Source organism: Chiroxiphia lanceolata, chromosome 2, assembly GCF_009829145.1.
Source record: "Chiroxiphia lanceolata isolate bChiLan1 chromosome 2, bChiLan1.pri, whole genome shotgun sequence".
Classification (NCBI taxonomy): Eukaryota; Metazoa; Chordata; class Aves; order Passeriformes; family Pipridae; genus Chiroxiphia; species Chiroxiphia lanceolata.
The window spans coordinates 5,535,700-5,554,072 of record NC_045638.1 but is presented as its reverse complement, the minus strand read 5'-3'; the positions used below and the strand labels follow the sequence as shown (position 1 = coordinate 5,554,072).

General features: G+C 45.9%; 1 protein-coding gene across 2 annotated transcripts; it reads left to right on the top strand.

Moving 5' to 3' along the window:
• The first annotated feature begins 2,092 nt into the window (after positions 1 to 2,092).
• On the top strand, positions 2,093 to 15,608 carry SIK1 (salt inducible kinase 1). Of its 2 annotated transcripts, XM_032678720.1 has the most exons (13): positions 2,093 to 2,615; positions 3,356 to 3,472; positions 6,104 to 6,167; positions 6,373 to 6,534; positions 6,819 to 6,943; positions 7,058 to 7,181; positions 8,144 to 8,367; positions 8,610 to 8,759; positions 9,407 to 9,529; positions 9,776 to 10,001; positions 10,693 to 10,968; positions 11,505 to 11,736; positions 12,530 to 15,608. In XM_032678720.1, exons 1-13 carry the CDS (start codon positions 2,472 to 2,474, stop codon positions 12,948 to 12,950), a joined length of 2,388 nt encoding a protein of 795 aa, XP_032534611.1. In that variant the 5' UTR covers positions 2,093 to 2,471; the 3' UTR covers positions 12,951 to 15,608. The 2 variants fall into 2 exon arrangements, with proteins under 2 accessions (XP_032534611.1, XP_032534612.1); XM_032678721.1 differs by lacking the exons at positions 2,093 to 2,615; positions 3,356 to 3,472 and adding an exon at positions 3,554 to 4,255.
• Positions 15,609 to 18,373: the final 2,765 nt, after the last annotated feature.

Genomic DNA, 18,373 nt, shown 5'->3' with positions numbered 1-18,373 from the left:
GGGTTGGAAGGGACCTCTGGAGATCATCCAGTCCAAGGCAGGGTCACCTGGAGCAGGTGACCCAGGAACACATCCAAGTGGGTTTGGAAATGTCTCTAGAGAGGGAGAATTCAAAACCTCCCTGGGTAGCTGTTCCAGTGCTCTGCCACCCTCCACGTACAGAAGTTATTCCTCATGTTGAGGTGAAACTTCCTGTGTTTTATTTTATGGCCATTGCTCCTCATCCTGTCACTGAGCGCCACCAAGAAGAGTCTGGTATCAACCTCTGACACCCACCTTGGAGATGTTTATATGTATGGATGAGATCCCCTCTCAGTCTTCTCTTTGAAGAGATTTTTACTGATTGATTTGAAATCTTCGGTCTGAAGCAGAGCTACATCTCTTCCACCCAAAGCATCACCTTATTTCAAGCAGTCAGACAAATCCAAATTTTGTGTCCCTTGGTGGAAGAGAAGGGTCACTGCCCAGCGTGCCATGGGCTGTGACAGTCAGGTGAGGGGCTCAGACTTAGAGGGACAGTTTTCCAGTCAGAAACCCAACAGATGACTGAATTACCTGCCTGAAAAGAGCCTTGACTGACTGTAATACAGAAGATTAACAGATGTGGCTGGCATCATTCAAGACTTATTTTTGTGGCTAAACTGGAATTTGACTCCAAATGTACAAATATTTTAGTCACCTGCTGGGTGAAGGCTGAAGACCTGCCTGTTTGAACCCTGTGCATCTGCTGCTTCACATTTGACCTTGAGAGGAGTCTCAGCTTCCGGGATGCTGAGGTTCAATCCCAAACAACCTCTTTCAGCCCTGGTGTGCCAAAGGGAAACTTCCCAAGCCTCGCTTCCAGACTCGCCAGACATAATAGCACTGCAGGTATATTTTGAATGTAGCAGTAAGTTGCAATAGTATCACAAGGCTGCATGTATATATATATATATACATAAATATATATATAGGACATGGACCTGCTGGAGGGAGCCCAGAGGAGGCCACCAAGATGATTAGAGGGATGGAGCACCTCTCCTCCAAGGAAAGACTGAGAGACAAGAGGGAATGACTTCAAACTTAAAGAGAGTAGGTTCAGGTTCGATATTTGAACTGTGAGGGTGGCAAGGCACTGGAACAGGTTGCCCAGAGAAGTTGTGGCTGCCCCATCCCTGGAAGTGTTCAAGCCCAGGCTGGATGGGGCTCTGAGCAACCTGGTCTTTCAAAGGTGTCCCTGCCCATGGCAGGGGGCTTGGAACAAGATAATCTTTACAGTCCCTTCCAACCCAAACCATTCTATAATTCTAGGATAACATATGGGCTCTTTATTATTACTTGTGTTGCTGCCTGTGCCCAGCTGGTGGACCCAGAGGGCTGCTGTCCCCACACCGGGGTGGCCTCAGCCCTTGTGGGTTGGTCGGCAGCAGCCTCCTCAATCCATCACACCCTGGAAAACACAGGCAGGGAAACCGTCCTTGCACGGGGGAAGGTGGCTCAGTGTCCCACCGCCGGCACTACCGCGAAGGGTGGGCGTTCACAGGGATTAGGGATAAATGTCCCCCGCAGCTCTGCAGCCGCACTTTTCCTCCTGCCAGCTGGACTGTCCCTGTCGGCGTCCCCGACACACGGGGCTGGGAATGCCTCTGTAGCTGCGGACAGCGGGACCCGGCACCCCCGCCGGGGGTCACCGGGGGTCACCAGGGCCAGGTGCTGTCGCCGGGCCGGCGCGGTGGTCGCAGCCGCGCTGCGGGGACGCGCCGTCGGGAGCGGGGAGCGACCCCGGCGGGAGGACGGGATGGGGCGGGGTGGGCAGGAGACCCCGACGACCACCCCCACCCCTCACCCCATCCCACCCCATCCCTCCCTCCCTCCGCCCTGACGTCACCGCCCCCCCGGGTCTCCCGGGCGACGGCTCCATCAGCGCCCGCGTCAGCGCCGCCCGTTCCCTGGCAACGTCCCGGTGCCTTCGCTCCCCTTCAGCCCCGCGCCCGGGACCGCGTCCTTCTGGCGTCAAAGTGACGTCAATGGGCCCGTCTCGGCTTTCGGCGGTGGGCGGGGGGAAGGAGGCGGGCGGGGAGGTAGGGAAGGCGGGGTGTGCGTGGATGGAGGAGGGCGCCGGGAAAGGGCGGGGGGCCGGGACATCCCGCGTGGTCCCGCCTGCCCCCCGGTGCGCGCACACACAGACACACAGACACACACACACACACATACACACACACGCTCACGCTCACAACACACACCCGCCCGCACACGCACCCGCACACCCTGCGCCGCACACAGCGCATCGCACCGCGCCCACACCGCACTGCCAGGTACGGCCGCTCCGGCGGGCAAGAGCGGGACCGCCGGCGGCTCGGACGGGGCTCCGGGGCGGGGAGAGCCCGTGTGAGCCGTGCCGTGTTCCGTGCAGGTGCGAGCAGCCCGGGGCAGCGCGGATGCTCCCGTCCTAAAGGCGCGGCGAGCGCTGCCCGCGCCCCCCGCCCTGAGCCATGGTGATCATGTCAGAGTACGGCTCCGCGCCCGCGGCCGCGCAGCGGCCCCTGCGAGTCGGCTTCTACGACATCGAGAGGACCCTGGGGAAAGGCAACTTCGCCGTGGTCAAGCTGGCCCGGCACAGGGTGACCAAGACGCAGGTGGGTGCGCTGGAGGGCCGGGGATGGCGGTGGGAGCGCGGCGGCTCCGCGGAGCTGCGGAACCCGCGGCTGATGCGGCTCCTCCTCTGAGGATCTTCAAGTTTTCCCGCTGTGTGTAAAATTAAAACCGAGCGAGAATATGTGTGAAAAACCAACCTCAGAACACCTCATTTCTGAGTGTTACGGTAGCTTCGTTGAATCACACTCAGTTTGCTGAAAAGCCCGACACGTTAAGGGTCTTCGAAAGACTTTTTGTGGGTTTAGTTCTTTTCTCATTCAAGAGCAAAGAACTTGGGGTGTTATTCGCAGAAATAATTTATTAATGGGTAGTGCAGACGTTTCTATATTTCTAGTGCATGTTTAAATCGTATCAGTCACCACAGTAGGAAATAGTCTGTTAGAGGAATCTGTTTTTCACTGGCATGGGACGGATTAAAAGATTTGCAGAATCCTGTCCAGTGCTAATTTCTACAGTTCTGTTCACTACCTTATGTGTAATCCTTTGACGTAGAAAAGAAAAACGAAAACGTTCTGTGTCGGGAATTCTGTGTGGTTCAGAAAAACAGAATCAGCTTTGTCAAGTCCATACTTAAAAAGCTACTTCAAAAGCTACTTTACTTGGATTTTGTAAGTGGCGTGTCTCTGCGGGGGGTGTCTTTTTTTTTTTTTTTTTTTTTTAAGGTATCTGGACAGTGAGAGTACCTATTTTGTAATACCTGGGGTTGTTTTTAAATCTGCAGGTTGCAATAAAAATAATAGACAAAACAAGGTTAGACCCAAGCAATCTGGAGAAGATTTATAGAGAAGTTCAGATAATGAAGCTTTTGAATCATCCCCACATTATCAAGCTATATCAGGTAAGAGTTCAGCTTTGGAGTGCAGCACGTAGATGAGATATACTTGTGCTCTTCTCTTGCACATGATTTTACATCTAATATTTGCAGAGAGAATGCATATTGAAATATTTTTTCGAAAACCACTTGAAATAAGAGGGGTATTTTAAAATTCTTCATTCTTTGAACAAGACCCTGGTACATTAGACAGCTTTTTGACAAAATGCACTGTAAAATTTACAGTTTAAACCAGGCTGATGTTTGTTTCGGATCGCGGAGCAGGTTATCTGAACTTCTATGATTAACTTCCCTTTCCTATCTCCTCTGCTTTTCTAGTTTAGAAGACTGGAACTTGTTACTTGTTTAAGGCTTTAAAAGCCTTAAACTCGTGTAGGGTGGTAGAGAAGGAAGCACAAAAGTTGAGTTTGCCTTAAGTGGAAGGGATTTAAACCAACAACAATTAAACCTAATTAATCTAAGTAGAAATTCTAAGTGAAATTCTAATATAAGAATTAAATTAGTAAAAAAATTAAAAGGCAATAAATGTTGGTATGTCTTAGAATATACTAAAAAATGACCTGTTTGGTTATTCTTTTCCACTTTGTGTAGTTTTGAAAGTGAATTTTAAATATCTGTGACCTTGTAGAGTTTCATAACATGAATTTTGTTGTAGAGCTGTTCAGTTTCTGCACTAATGGGTGGTTTTAACCATAGGAACAAATTATTGTGTTGTGCAGAAAACAGGATCACAAGGATCACGAGGACTGCTTTGCAAATTCTAAATATTCGATCTAATTAGCCTTTGGTGTAAGTTCCTCTTAATCATCTTAAATAATACCGTGTGGATTTAAGAAGAAGATGATAGAACAGTTTGGGTTGGAAGGGACCTTTAAAGGTCATCTAGTCCAAGCCTGTGCCGTGAGCAGGGATGAGGTATCAGCTTGTCTGGACCTGTCTGGAAGGGCAGGGGGGAGAGAGGGGGACATGGATGAAGCAGCAGGTCTGAAAGTCCATGTGGAGTAGTAAATACTATTATCAGCTGTGATCTTACCGTTGGGTTTGTTAGCTTAAAAAGAAATTAAAAAAAAAAAAAAAAAGTTTAATTAACACGTAAGGCTGAAGAGCCAGTAAGGCAGGTGCTTTGGCAAGGCATTATTTCTGAAGACCTTGACACACATGAAGTGTTTGTATTTGTAGTATTAACCATCATAACAAAAGTGGTTCTGTGTTAACAGCTGACGTCATGGCTGCCCATGGGGCAGCATAGGATATACAGAAACATTCTAACAGTTCAGTTGATTTCATTTCAGTGGAATGATGTGGGTGAAAATACTATTTGGAAGCATTTAGAAAAGCAGGTTAAATTCCATCTAGTTGAACCACTTCACTTGATGGAGCAAATGACGTTGGTAGTGGACCATAATTTCTTTTCAGTGAAGTTTTCTTTTCTTTGTTGTTGTAACTGATGCTTCACCTGTTTGGTGGAGGCTGAGAAGCAGGGATGGAATTAGATGACATACCAATGTAGGGTGTGTGTTCTGGTATTATTTCATCATTGTTTTAGTTTCAGCACCGCGTCTTAATTTCATCCAGCTGGCAACTTTCCCAGAACACTTTCCTTCAGTTTTTTAAACTGGGAACCTCTCTTCCTTTGCTCCCTGTTTGTTTATTTTAATTTCGTGTCTGTGTGTACTTCTAGTGAGGGGAGGACAAGAGTCTTTGCAAAAGGTTACATGTTAGGACCCTGGAAATTACAGCCTTTGAAGTAGTATTGACGCTTTTTCTTCTTGATTGTTAACCTGTTGTGAGCCTCCCGGTTCCAAAACAAAGTATCTGCTCCTGAAGAGGGAAATGTTTCCGGGTAAATGTTGTTTTTTTAAAATCTGAAACGCAGCATTTGAAAGATGTGCTGTGGTAACTGAAGATGAATTTGGAAATGCTCAGCACTTCTCATTCATCATTAAGGTTTCGGTTCTTCTTTTTTTTTTTTTTTTTTTTCTCCAAAGGAGAAAATTGTGAAATATCAAAGCAAGTTGATACTAGATTGATAGGTCAGCTCTGGCTGATACATTGACAGTTGTTGATGTGCATCAAGCACTGCTGTTACACAAACAGCAGCCTGTTGTCACTTGCACAGGAGGCTGGACGTGTCCCTGCCAACTCCAAACGGGAACGGGGGATTTGATCTTCCTTCTTAATTTGTCCAAGTTGCAACTATTTCTGCTGATCTGAGCCCCCACTAGCCTTGAAACAAAGACAACTTTAGATAAAGTGTTCTTTGCACGTTCAGCATACGTCAAATGAAGTGTAAAACTGTATGTGAGTATTTTAACGAAAGAGGAGTTCAGGGAAGTGTGTGGAATTATCGAAATGCTCATCTATTATCGTATGGAGATTAGGTGGCATGGTAATGGTGAGAAGAACAATGGCCTGAGAAGCCATTGTGTAGTGTAGGCACATAAGGATTGATTTGTTATCTTTTTCATTACCAGTGTGCTCGGAGAGAACACTGTGGTGCAAAATTAGCTGCCTTTACTGCCAGCTGCTGCGGCAACTAAAAAATTGAACTGATATGTGTGAGAATACACGTAGAAAGATGAATGAAATTACAGACCTGTGCTGTTTTTTAAATCATGTCCTTTTGTGTCTTCACAGGTTATGGAGACAAAGGATATGCTGTACATTGTTACTGAGTTTGCAAAGAATGGAGAAATGTTTGGTAAGTCCTCACTGCTGGATCTAGCAGTTCTTTAGATTTAGAAATCTTCGCTTTATTGTCGTAATTCCTGAGTTACAGATATATTCTGATTGAAAATCCAGGGTTGGCATTATCAGCTGTCGAACAGCGAGCACAGCACCTGCAGGATTATGAAAAATTTCCTCCAGGCATTTCTAAATCCTGTGCATTTGGTTTTGTCTTGCAGATCATCTGACCTCCAATGGGCACTTGAGTGAAAGTGAAGCGCGGAAGAAGTTCTGGCAGATTCTTTCAGCAGTGGAATATTGTCACAGCCACCACATAGTGCACAGGGATCTCAAAACAGAGAACCTTCTGCTAGATGCTAACATGAATATCAAGTTAGCAGGTAATAAGAAATATTACCTATTACACTCTATAAACAACACTAGGCATGTAGTCAAATTCAGTATCCCTAGTATGATCCTATAAATGTATTTATGCTAACTGAAAATAAAACAAAGGTTGCTGATATTTCTCAGAACATACTTTCCAAACAGAAGAAAATAGCTTAAATGAATAGGCAGAGAACAAAACAACACATCTGTTCCTTTCTCTACATCTTTTGCTACTTCTGAAATATTAATATGTGACTGAGTGTTGTCTCACCCCAGACTTTTACCTTCGTTTCAGACTTTGGCTTTGGAAACTTCTACAAGTCGGGAGAGCCCCTCTCCACTTGGTGTGGAAGCCCACCCTATGCAGCTCCAGAAGTTTTTGAAGGCAAAGAATATGAAGGACCTCATCTTGATATATGGGTGAGCTTGCTATTCATCAGAAACCGCATTTCACGCTGCGCGAGGGTCTGTGGGCTTCCAAAATCATTGTTTTTCCTGGAGTCACTCATATGCTGTGCTGTTTTCTGTTGACAGAGCCTTGGGGTGGTACTGTATGTCCTTGTCTGCGGTTCTCTGCCTTTTGATGGACCCAATTTGCCAACTCTGAGGCAAAGAGTGCTGGAGGGGCGGTTCCGCATCCCATACTTCATGTCCGAAGGTGCTTTTTTCCAGACCTTTAATGTTAGAACAGGTCCTACAAATAAAAGAATAGCTGCCCTGTTTGCAGATGGGAATTACTTTATGTAGCCAGTGATTTCTGTGGGGCAACACTTAGAGCTGAGAGGCTGGTTGCACACATTTTCTTTTCTGGGATCTGCTTTATGGTGCATCTAAAAGGCTGGCGTTTCCTTTCTTAGAGTATCCCTATGGATTACAAAAATACCTGACATCCTAGCTGGAGAAATAATCACTCACAAAAGAGAGAAAACAGGATTTTAATGAGGCTAGCCTGCAGTGCTGAGATGGGTGTAGTTCTAAGATATTTTAACTATGCAGAAGGGGTGTATTCCAGCGTGACTGTGCTGCCAAGGAGAGCAGAAATAGTGAGACTTAGCACTGTTTCTTGAGCACTCCCAACAGTCTGATGAGAAAAAGGAACTGAAGATTATTATCACCTCTCTCTGATTTGATTTCAAAACAAGTGAACACGCCTCTGTCTTCACGTGAAAATTATCTTATGAAGTCTGACCTTTATCATTTATAACCATGAACAGCTTTGATTTCCTGGTTATAAATGAATAAGCAGTATATATGGATCAGGAAGTTGCATGTGATGGGGTTCTGTACTAAATTCCCACCTATTTTATGTGGGTGTAACAACATTAAACTTTCCTTCTCTCAAAACTAGCTCTTGTGCAAGGTGCAAGGCCACCTGAAACGTGCCAATACCCAGTGCAGCCTCATTTCCTGCAGTGACATGTTGCTTTTGTGGTATATGTGGGGACATCTCTTGTGCTGTTTGGAATATCTGATGGTCAGACCAGGCATCAGCTGCTCAGAAACCTTTAATTCGTGCTTTCATAGACATCACACACTGTTGCTGGGAAGGGTTCTTAGCAGTGACCTGGGGCTGGGCTGTTATTTTTACGCCTCGCTCATGAGTTTGTCTTTGTCATCCAGACTGTGAAACACTAATCCGGCGGATGTTGGTTGTGGACCCAACCAAGCGGATAACCATTTCCCAGATAAAGCAGCACAAGTGGATGCAAGCTGACCCATCCCTTCAGCAGCAGCAGTCCTTGTCCTTCTCCATGCAAAACTACAACTCCAACCTGGGTGACTACAACGAGCAGGTCCTTGGGATCATGCAAACGCTTGGCATCGACAGGCAGAGGACTGTGGAGGTGAGAAGTGCTTGCCCTGTAGATACATCTTCAGTGACTACCAGAATTCCAGTGGTGCAGTCATATGTGTGTCACGCAGTGACTGGCCTTGATCCGGTGTCGCAGCGTAGTAAAATCTTCACTGCCCTCCTGGATTTTTGCTTGATTTTTGAGTGTGCTGTTACGAGGCATAAGTGACGAGTTTTGGCTGCCTGTGTCCTGAGTGACCTGTAAGTCAAAAGGGTCCTTTCAATGTCTTCCAGTCTCTGCAGAACAGCAGCTACAACCATTTTGCCGCGATTTATTACCTGCTCTTGGAGCGCCTCAAGGAGTATCGGAGCAGCCAGTTGTCCAGTCGTCCGGCGACCGGCCGCCAGCAACGGCCCAGGAGCTCCGAGATGACCAATGTTGAGGTGAGGAAAGGCACTTGCTTACTGGGAAGATGTGTCCTTTGGATCTGTTTTTTTCTGTTGCTCGCTATGGGAAAGTACAAGGTTGTCACTGTCGGGCTTCTTGAAAAACCAATCCTGGTGTTGGTGCCCTCTGACAGGACACAGCCTGCTGTTCTTCAGCAGGAGGCTGATGGAATACTAATGGCCTGTTTCCTAAGAAGCGACTGTGGGTCATGGGCCAAAGAATAGTCTGCCTCCAGTGCAGGTCATTAATGAGCCAGAAGACTTGACTTCTCATTTTTTGTCTTCTTGGACAAGGCTCGGTAACACTTCTTTGTTACATAACCTGTAGGATCCTCAGAAGTACTCCATGAGTCAGTTTGTGTGTTTCTCTGACATTCTTTTTCTTTTCTTCACTCCCACCCCCTTTGAAGTGTGGTCTGGGTGCCTTTTCAAATTGCACTTCCAGTTAAATTGCCTAACTTAGCAGAAGGAGTTCTGTGTTTGTGTTGGCATTGATGGATTAGCTTTGTTAATTTTCATAGGAAGTATGAAGAAGAAGCTTGCAGGGAAGGTGGCTCTGAAATTCTTAGAGCCTCCAATGTCTCAAAAGTCACGTGGAACTGCAGTGTATGTGATGGCTTCTGTGCACCACTCTCTTTCTCCAGATGCCTCAGGACAGTCTCTCTAGCGAAACCCTGCGATCATCTCTGCTTTACCAGCAACCTCAGAGCCTGATTCAGCCATCCTTGCAGGCAGAAATGGACTGTGACATAAACAATCCATTACAGGTTGGTGTTCTCAGCTAAACTGTGTGTTATTTCCCCCCCCCCTCCCATTGTTCTGCTAATCCAAAACAATGGGGTTGTGACTGTTGTTCTCTCCCTCCAATCTTTTGTTTGGCATTTGGGCCTGGTGTCACTGTAGCCTCTCAGACAATACTCCTATTGAAGGCATGAAGGACTGTGAAGAGTGTTAAAAGGTAGTGCAGAAATAAGCAAAACACCCTTAAGTCTGTGATCTGCCGTGTTTTTCAGCCTGTGTTCTTCCCTGTGGACACCAACTTCAACGGGCTCTTCCGGAACCGCTCCATCTCCCCCAACAGCCTACTGGAGACCACCATCAGTGAAGAAGTAAGGCAAGAGAAGGAGCTGGAGGATGAAATCAAGGCATATGACCACCCCATCCGCATCCCTAGCAACACCAGCAGGAGGCACACGCTGGCCGAAGTGACCACCCGTTTCTACCAGCATGCCCCTCCATGTAAGTAAGTCTGGGAGAGATGAAGGGTGTCCGTAGGCAGAGGAAAAGAACAGAGAAGGAATGCCATAGAGGCCAAATGCCCAGGGAGTATGTGCTGATTTTACCTTGAATGGGATAGGAAAGCCCAGAAAAGAGGTCTGTGCTCTGCCCTCCACAGTCCTGTCTTCCCACAGATAAACATAACCCTTAAAAAAGAGAAGCTGTGCTGTTGTGTTTCATCTAAATCACTTCAGCAGGGGGCATTCTCATGAGCAGGACAAAAGCCTTATCTGCTTGCTCCTGCTTTTGTACCAGGGGAGGAGAGAGTGCCTGAACTTAACAAAAAACTCATCGCTAACTGTGCTTGGTACACACTCGAGCCCTGTGAACCAACCAAACCAGCACAACTGTTCACAAGACAATAATCCTGATGTTGCTCAAGAGACACTGTGTGCCTGATCCAGCATAGCCTGGTGAGGCTGGAGTTGCTGGCAGAGCCCTGCCAGCTGGACAGGAGCCCAAACTAAGGTTATTTGTTGATGACCTCTTGCTGGAGTCAAGCCCTGCAACAACACAGAGTTGCTGGACACCTCTCCAGCTCGCACCTGCTTATTAATGCCAGTGTAGGTGGGCAGGAGGCTCTGATGTCATGTTCGTTCCTTCCCGTACTCATCTTGGGAATGCTCTTTCTCTCCTTCCTTCCCCTCTGTAGGTATAGTCATTTCCTCTTCTGCCAGCCCCACAGAGGGAACTAGTTCAGACAGCTGCCTTACTTCATCTTCAAATGACAGCTCAGTGGCCCTGAGCAGCTGTTTGGCAGGTCAAGTAATGACGGGGAGCCCGGCCACAGTGAGGATGACGTCGCCCTTCCTAACTTCCCAGTCTGACGCTCCGGTGTTACAAGCCCAGGGCTGCATGGGAGGTGCTTCTCTCCTGCCTGTCAGCTTCCAAGAAGGAAGGCGAGCATCTGATACCTCATTAACTCAAGGTAACGCCTTCCTTGCTTCATTGCTGGGGAATTGCAGCCTTCCAACAGCCTCTAGGAAAGGGCAGGATGCAGGGATACTTGCTTGTCTGTGTCATTGTTACGCCGAGGCCGGACGTTCTGCCTCTTGTATTCATGGTCCCCGAGAGAGGGTTGGGTGCCCTGAGGGAGGTGCCTAGAGGAAAGGTTCTCAGATACTGATTCAGCCTGCCCATGGAGATATTTCTGCTGCCGTGAGTGGGATGGCAGGCTCCACCTTCCTCCTAAAATACGGAGTGCACAACGTCGTGATTTCTGTCAGGTTTCTCCTTTGCTGTGTGTGTCCATCTGCAGCTGTCCCAACCCCTGTTGTGTCACCTAAATCCTGCCCTGACCCTCAGGCAGAGGGGTGGACTTGAACTGAAGAGTCACGGTCTCCTCTAGCCCAGTTCTCACTCACATGAAGGCAGCTGCCCTCTAGAAAGGCTGATGTGTAAAGTGTGCTCCTAGGCAAATGCTGAGGGGGATTAAAGTGCATTTCTTTTCCTCGTGTCCCACAGGCTTGAAGGCTTTTAGGCAGCAGCTGCGGAAGAACGCTCGAGCCAAGGGGTTTCTCGGCTTGAATAAAATCAAAGGCTTTGCTCGGCAGGTGTGTCAGTCCTCCTCCTCTCGGGCAGCAAGGAGTGGCATGAGCCCCTTCCAGCACACGCAGCCCAACACCTGCATGTACAGCAGCAGTGGGAGCAGCAGAGAGGGGAGAAGCCTCCTGGAGGAGGTGCTGCAGCAGCAGAGGTGAGGGAGGAGCTTTCCTGTTTTCGATGGGTTTACTTTGGTTTGGGGTAAGCGAGGAGGAGTAAAGCCAAAGAGTTTGGGGGGTTGGTCGCTGGGGATTCCTATCCTCCACCTTTGCTGTGTGGCAGCAGGTAAAACTGCTTGGCTTCCTTTGTGGCTTCCTGCCCTGGCTACGTAACACAGGACGTGCAATTCCACTTAGAAAATCTCAACATCCAAATATTTGGAGGTTGCTGAATTCAGGAGCAATTTGGTAGTGTGGGGGGAAAGCATTGCCTCTCCCCATTGCAAGCTGTGTTTTTCTTTGTTAGTTTTGGGAATGATTTCTTTCCTTCTCTGCCTCCTCCTGTAATTTTCTCATGGCAAGGAAGCGAGACCTTGTAATTTGGAAAAGTTACAGGCCACAAAGGAGGCACAGTTCCAGTGGCCTCAAATGTCATGTGTGGTGGCACCTCTTCATTCCCATAGAAGCAAGATGGAAAATTGAGCTTCCGGTTTATCTGCATACGTTGTCTCTGGAACATCTATTATTAGCTGGCCAAATGGTGACTAGATAAACTTTCTGGTGATAGTGGCCCTCTCCAGCATGAGGAAAAGCCAAGTGAAAACAGGTTGGCCTGACATGGGCAGCTTGATTTGATTGGACTGACTGGGTAAGGAGAGGTTTGATAGAGAGAAAGAAACAAAGGGGAAAATTATGGTCAGTGTTAGGGGCAAGAAATGGAGGAGAAAGGCATTAAACCATGCTAGCAATGTAAATTAACCTCTTCCATCCTGGGCATTTTTTTTTCAGAATGCTCCAGTTCCAGCATCACCAGCTACTCCAGACAGCTTGTCCCCAGACTCCTCAGGCACCTGCAGCGAACGGCGTCCCCTCCTCAGAGAGCCCAGGTACCTGCAAGGCGTCCAACTCCATCCTGCTGTCAGAGCTGCAGAGAGAGAACTCCTTTGAGCTGGCCTTTGCTGGCAGCAGCCAGCTGCTCCAACCTCATTTCTTCGGTGTGAGCGTCTCCCCCGTGTCCTCGGCCGCTCACCTGCTGGACACGCACCTGTACATCAGCGGCAACGCCTCCCCCGTGGGCACCACCTTCTCCCAGCAGCAGAGTTTCTCTGCGCAGTCCCCGGGCTACGACGCCGTCGCTCTGCAGCACGGGGACTGTGAGATGGAGGACCTGACTTCCAGCCAGCTTGGGAAGTTCGTCCTGGTCAAGTGAGAGAACCCTGGCTGCTCCTGTGGGGAAGGAACTTCTCACCGCTGTTCCGTGGCTGGCTGGCGTCGTGTGGACGAGTGACTCTCAGAAGCAATAAATTTTGAAGTATGTGAAGAGGCTGTCTGGCTCAGAAAGCTGGCAACTTTATAGGACTGAAACAAGCAATATGTATGTCTACTTTTTTTTTTTTTTTTTTGCTTCTACTATTCTTGCACTGAACAAATACGAATAGGAACTGAATTTTTTTTAAAGGAAAAATAATGATGGGGAAGATGGGTGGGGCATTTGTGGGGACAGGGAGGGATGTGGTTGGGGAAGAACTCTTCGGTACTGTACTCAAGTCAGACCAATACAGCTCTGCTGTTATGCAAGATTAGCAGCTGTCAGTAGTGGTGACACAGCAGGGAGAGGCTTTTCAAAGAAGGGACCAGAGCCTCCCTTTTTCACAATATTCATTTATGGGTTTGTGAAGATGATTACCTCTTTTAAAGAAAATAAACAGAAAACCAGTGGCATGCAGCATTATGCATTCATAGGAGACAAAAATGGAAGCATTACCATTTGTTGTTTTTTCTTTCCCTCCTGTTAACACTCGTTTTATTTAAAGGAACCAACATCCCCATTCCACACCTCCCAGATACATACACTTTAAATGAAAACTGTGAACTTCTTGCTTGATACATCAGCTGGAAAAGCTTAACATGCCCTTCTAATTAGTACAGAAGCAGTAGCTATTGAAAATGTATTCCTTGATATCAGGATCCAAATTGCATAATGCCTGGTCTTTTGCAGGGATGTTTGTTTGGGAGTGGTGTGTGTCTACATATACACACGTGCACACTTGCATATATTTTATTGGTCTGGATAATCTTTAGGAATCTTTTTATAAACTCTTAAGTTTATTCATATTCTTGCAGAGGCACTGAGGAGGGAAGCAGCAGTACCGGTGGGGTGATGGGAAGGGTTTTCTTTTTAAAAAGCCCCTCCTGGATGTTGCCTACAAAGTTGCCTGAGGGGTGTTTCTTAGTGCTGCACATTGTTATTTCAGCTGCTAATTATGTTTTTATGCATTTCATTATCAGGGTCCAAACAGAACTGACTCTTGGGGAAATGTGCAATATTGAGGTTATAATTATATATTGACAAAGACAAAAGGAATAGGCTAGAACAGAATTCTACTCTAACAGAGTACAGCTTTTTCTGAACAAAACTGTATTAAAAAGTGAGTAAAACAGCACAATCTTTGGGTGTGTTTGTTTTTGGTTGGTTTGTTTTTGGCATATTAGCAAAACGAGGTTTTGGATTAGATAGGTGTTTTTTCGTATGGTTTTTAATGCTGTATATGTATATAAATAGGAAGCAGAAAACTATATAACACTAGTTATTTTTTATATTTTGTAATATGCTTATGTTGTGTTTCTGGTATAAACCCCAACTCCCCCTTCCAAGGCAGACCCATGACTTCTGTTGGTGTCAATAGAAGTTTTGCTTGGGTATAAAGGGGAGAGCAGGCCGTGCTCCTACAGAAATGAGTCAGGGAGTGCGTGTGAACTTTGGAAGCAGGTGAGCAGACAGTGAGCCAGCTTGGCTGGAAGCTGCCATCTGAATGTCAGAAAATAGCTGCATTCTGTCTAAATGCTTAAAGGACCCATCTCTCTAGTGTGACACAGGGTGCCTTCAAGTTACCTTGGCTTCATGCAACCTGCAGTATTACGCATTTGCAAATAATATAGAGACCTTTTTTTTTTGTTTGTTTTGTTGTTTTGTTTGGTTTTTTGTTTTGTTCGGGTTTTGTTTTTTTTTTTTTTTTTTAAGAAAAAAGCCAAAGACTGACCAGGTTAATTGGTGGGAGTAGGAAGGGTTGAAGATGTTATGTGGCTCTGTCTGTGGCTCTCCATAAACGACCTCTTTATCTGTGTGTTGTACCTGTGTGTCTGTATTGGTGCATGCCCAGCTTGCCACTGCTGCTCCATGGTCTGGAAGCTTCAAAGTGAGAGAAAACTGGTTGAGTTGAACTCCTGTTAGTGAGTGGTGCCTTGCAGCAGAGAAAACACCAAAGTCTCATGCTCATTAGTAGTGTGGGTTTAAAACAAACAAACAAACAAACAAACAACCCCTCCAAAAAACCCCAACCTAAAAAAGAGAGTGCATGGGGATGGTTGAGGAGGAGGGCAAGAAGAAACCAGCTCATCACAAAGCAGCAACTTTGCCTTCAGTTTTGCAAGGGGTAGCACACGTACTTAAACCACAGAATTTCCTCTTCAATATGTGTTTTGTTTAATGCCATGGATCTAAAGGCCACAGATTCTTTAGTTTCCTGTCCTGAGCAATGACAAGCACTTTACTTTCATAGTATTTTTTTTTTTTTTTTTCCAATTGCTGTAGAACCTCTTCGGAATTATTGCTGGAGCAGAAAGAGGTCATTTTAAAAGTCTGGGTTCTTTTGTAGATATCTCGACAGTGCTGTTCTGCAGACTGCAATGCAATAGGGTATTTAAAGACACTACGTGATTGGTTTAATTGAGATGTGTATTTTATTTTTTATCATGACTGAACAATCATTTTATTTCTTATGTTAAAATGAGAGGTGTACACCAAAATGATTAGTTGATGTGTTTTATTTAATATTTAAATAATAAAAAAAAAAAAAATGTTTTAAAATCGTTGTCCTGCCCATGGTTCTGTGGAGTGGCGCTCACGTAACTCGCACGGTTAAGACCGGTTTTAAAGCCGAGGTCCGTAGGACGTTCCTGACACTTTCTGTTACGTCCTAAATGAAGAGGAAGGGCAGGCTCACAAATCTGATAATGGGATATTGAGCCTTTCGCTGGTAGGCAATCTGTCTGAATCTAACCCACGTCTGTGGTAATCGGGTTATAAAAGCCGGCAGTAACAGAGATGGTCGAGCGTGGTTTAGTCGTCACCAGATGGGCACTCCCTCCGTGTCACCTTCAGCTGAGAGAGGCCCCAGCCAGATTAAGGCAGTCACTGCAAGAGAGCAAAGGGAAAGAGAGAGGGAGGGAGAGATTCAAGGGGGGGGGGAGTGGCTTTTCTCTTGTAAAATATAACTTGACAGTTAAACTACTGAAAAGGCTTTGCATTTCAGCTCATGCAGTCAGAATGAGGGGCAAGGAAGGGTTTCACCTGCAAAGGGACCCCCAAAGATTTGCAAGCTTTAGTTTGACCTGGCAAAAACTCAGAAAAAAATAAAAAAGTTCTTCCAACCAAACGATGGTAGGGTTTTTTAAAAAATAAAAATAAATTAAAAAAAAATAATTTAAAAAAATCGATCCTTATTCTGATGTTTTTATTTCCAAATCACCTACCACATTTTGAAGGAAAGGAGAGTGATGCAAAGGTAAATCCAAAAAGCTAAATAAAAGCTTAGGGGGGAACAGAAGTAATATTTACTTATTTTGCTTTCTAAAGGAGTTGTTTGCTGAGATAGAATTCGTGGAGCTGTCTGTGCATTTGCCAGGACTCCTGAACGGGTAGAAAAGCGTCATGCATATGTTTTTCCAGGGTTTTGTTTTCAATTTGACCATCCAGAGTTAGGAATTTTGCAACTCTTAAAATATAATGGAGGTACTCTGAATTGTCTTTTATTAGGCTTTAGTATGACCTCATTTAAGGATAACCCCAACTGCTGTTTTCAACTTGGTTCTCAGGACATTATTTTAAACTCCAGTAATTCTGAGAAATTTGAGAAAGTTGCTTCTTAATGGATGCAGCTCCACCAACTGTCATTGACATCACTGACCCTTGGGTATAGAGGGATCCTGACAGCATCATGATTTCTGTGAAATGGTAGGAAAAACAAGGACAAAGAAACCCTGAGATTTTGGACTCGGTTTCCATGTGTACACTGTTTCACTCTTGGTGCTTTAGTCACTGTCTTCCTGCCTTTCCTCTGAAATCTGTCTCTGCTCCTGTTTACAGCGTTTGTTTTTGTCTTTAACATCTCTCAAGATGCTGTTTTTCTTGGCTTCACTTCTCACATTACAACTTGGTACCTAGTTCCTTTCCATTCCTTCCCAGCCCAGGATCAGTGTTTTTTCCCTTCCTTTCAGATGGAACAGATGCTGGCAAGTTTAGCACAACCCCAGAAGTGAATGATCAAAACTTGTTGGGTTTTTTGTTGTTTTTTTTTTGTTTTTTTTTTTTTTTTTAAAAAAAAAAAAAGGAAATGCTCAGAGCTGGCAGAAGATGCCAGACTGGCAGTAATGAAAAACACAGGCTGTTTTTGCACTCAGAAAACCAAGCACAGACACCGAGCTGAGCACTCTGGTGCCAGTGTGGTCCAGCCATGGGAGCAAGGGATTCTCACCTACCCCTCTCCTCCTGCCCTCTGGCAGGTGATGCATAACTTAAACCCCAGATCCACGACCTTCTCCTTCACTGTGTCCAGCACAGCAGTCACACCTCGGTGAGGAAAGGAATTCCTTGTGGAAAAAGCCACCCTTGTGTAATCTCGGCCTGTGTCAGCTGGGAAGGAGAAGCAGCAGAAGGGAAGAGCAGTTGAGTGTACGAAATTATGGGGCAGGAGATGGGAAGTCATCGGTGCTTCCTTTTTACTCACCCTGCAAAGTGAGAATAAGGCACACGTCATACAACGAGGGAGAATTAATTTAAGACTGATAAAAGGAAATATGTGCCCGGGGAGGACATTGCTTCAAATGCGCTTGCTGGTTTATTTCATGACTGCTAACTACTTTTAGTGGTGACAGTTAAATCAATGATAAAGGTAATCCACTGTCATGGTTTATGGATTTAGCAGAGCAGCTGTGGGAGATCAGGAAAGAGCTGGCCTTGGGTACAGACTGCCAGGAGCATGATAGATTTTTAGGACAGAAACGCATTTCTCCCAAGGCATCAGATATTAGCACCTGCCAAAGGCAAAACTTTCATGTGAGGTGAACGAAGGTGATCATCACCTGTAATAAATTCCAGTTTCTTAATAAACATTTCGTATACAATGTCTTATGCAGTGATAGTGGCTCAGATCAAGGGCCCAGCTAATCAGGAAGCTCATTTCAGCAGCAGGCTCTGAGGTAAAGGGTGTAAGGACAGGGCAAGCATAGCACAATTCCTTTGTGGTATTACCAGCACAGAAGAGAGCAGACTGTGGTTGAGAGAATTTTTGACTGGCATCTGGGTCATTGTGTTTAACAGCTGCAGATGGGTCGAGCCTCCAAGAATTTGGCTAACCCCTTTTGGAATTCTTTTATAATTCTGGCCTTCACAGCATCCTGTGGCAACAAGTGTCATAATTCAATTTTGCATTGTGTGAAAGAAGTGCTTCCTTTTCTTTGCATTAGACATCCAGATTGGATTGTGCTGCCTTTCCCTTGTGATGGAAGACACGACAAGTAACAATCTCCTGTTCACACTTCCAGACTACTCATGAGTTGTCAGGATCTCTCTCA

What these genes read in the sequence shown, in the direction of transcription:
- SIK1 (XM_032678720.1), top strand. Translation starts at nt 2,472, where the DNA reads ATGGTGATCATGTCAGAGTACGGCTCCGCGCCCGCGGCCGCGCAGCGG. An exon ending in ACAGGGTGACCAAGACGCAG is followed by an intron (nt 2,616 to 3,355) that starts GTGGGTGCGCTG and finishes TTAAATCTGCAG; the next exon opens with GTTGCAATAAAAATAATAGA. An exon ending in GAGGTGCTGCAGCAGCAGAG is followed by an intron (nt 11,737 to 12,529) that starts GTGAGGGAGGAG and finishes TTTTTTTTTCAG; the next exon opens with AATGCTCCAGTTCCAGCATC.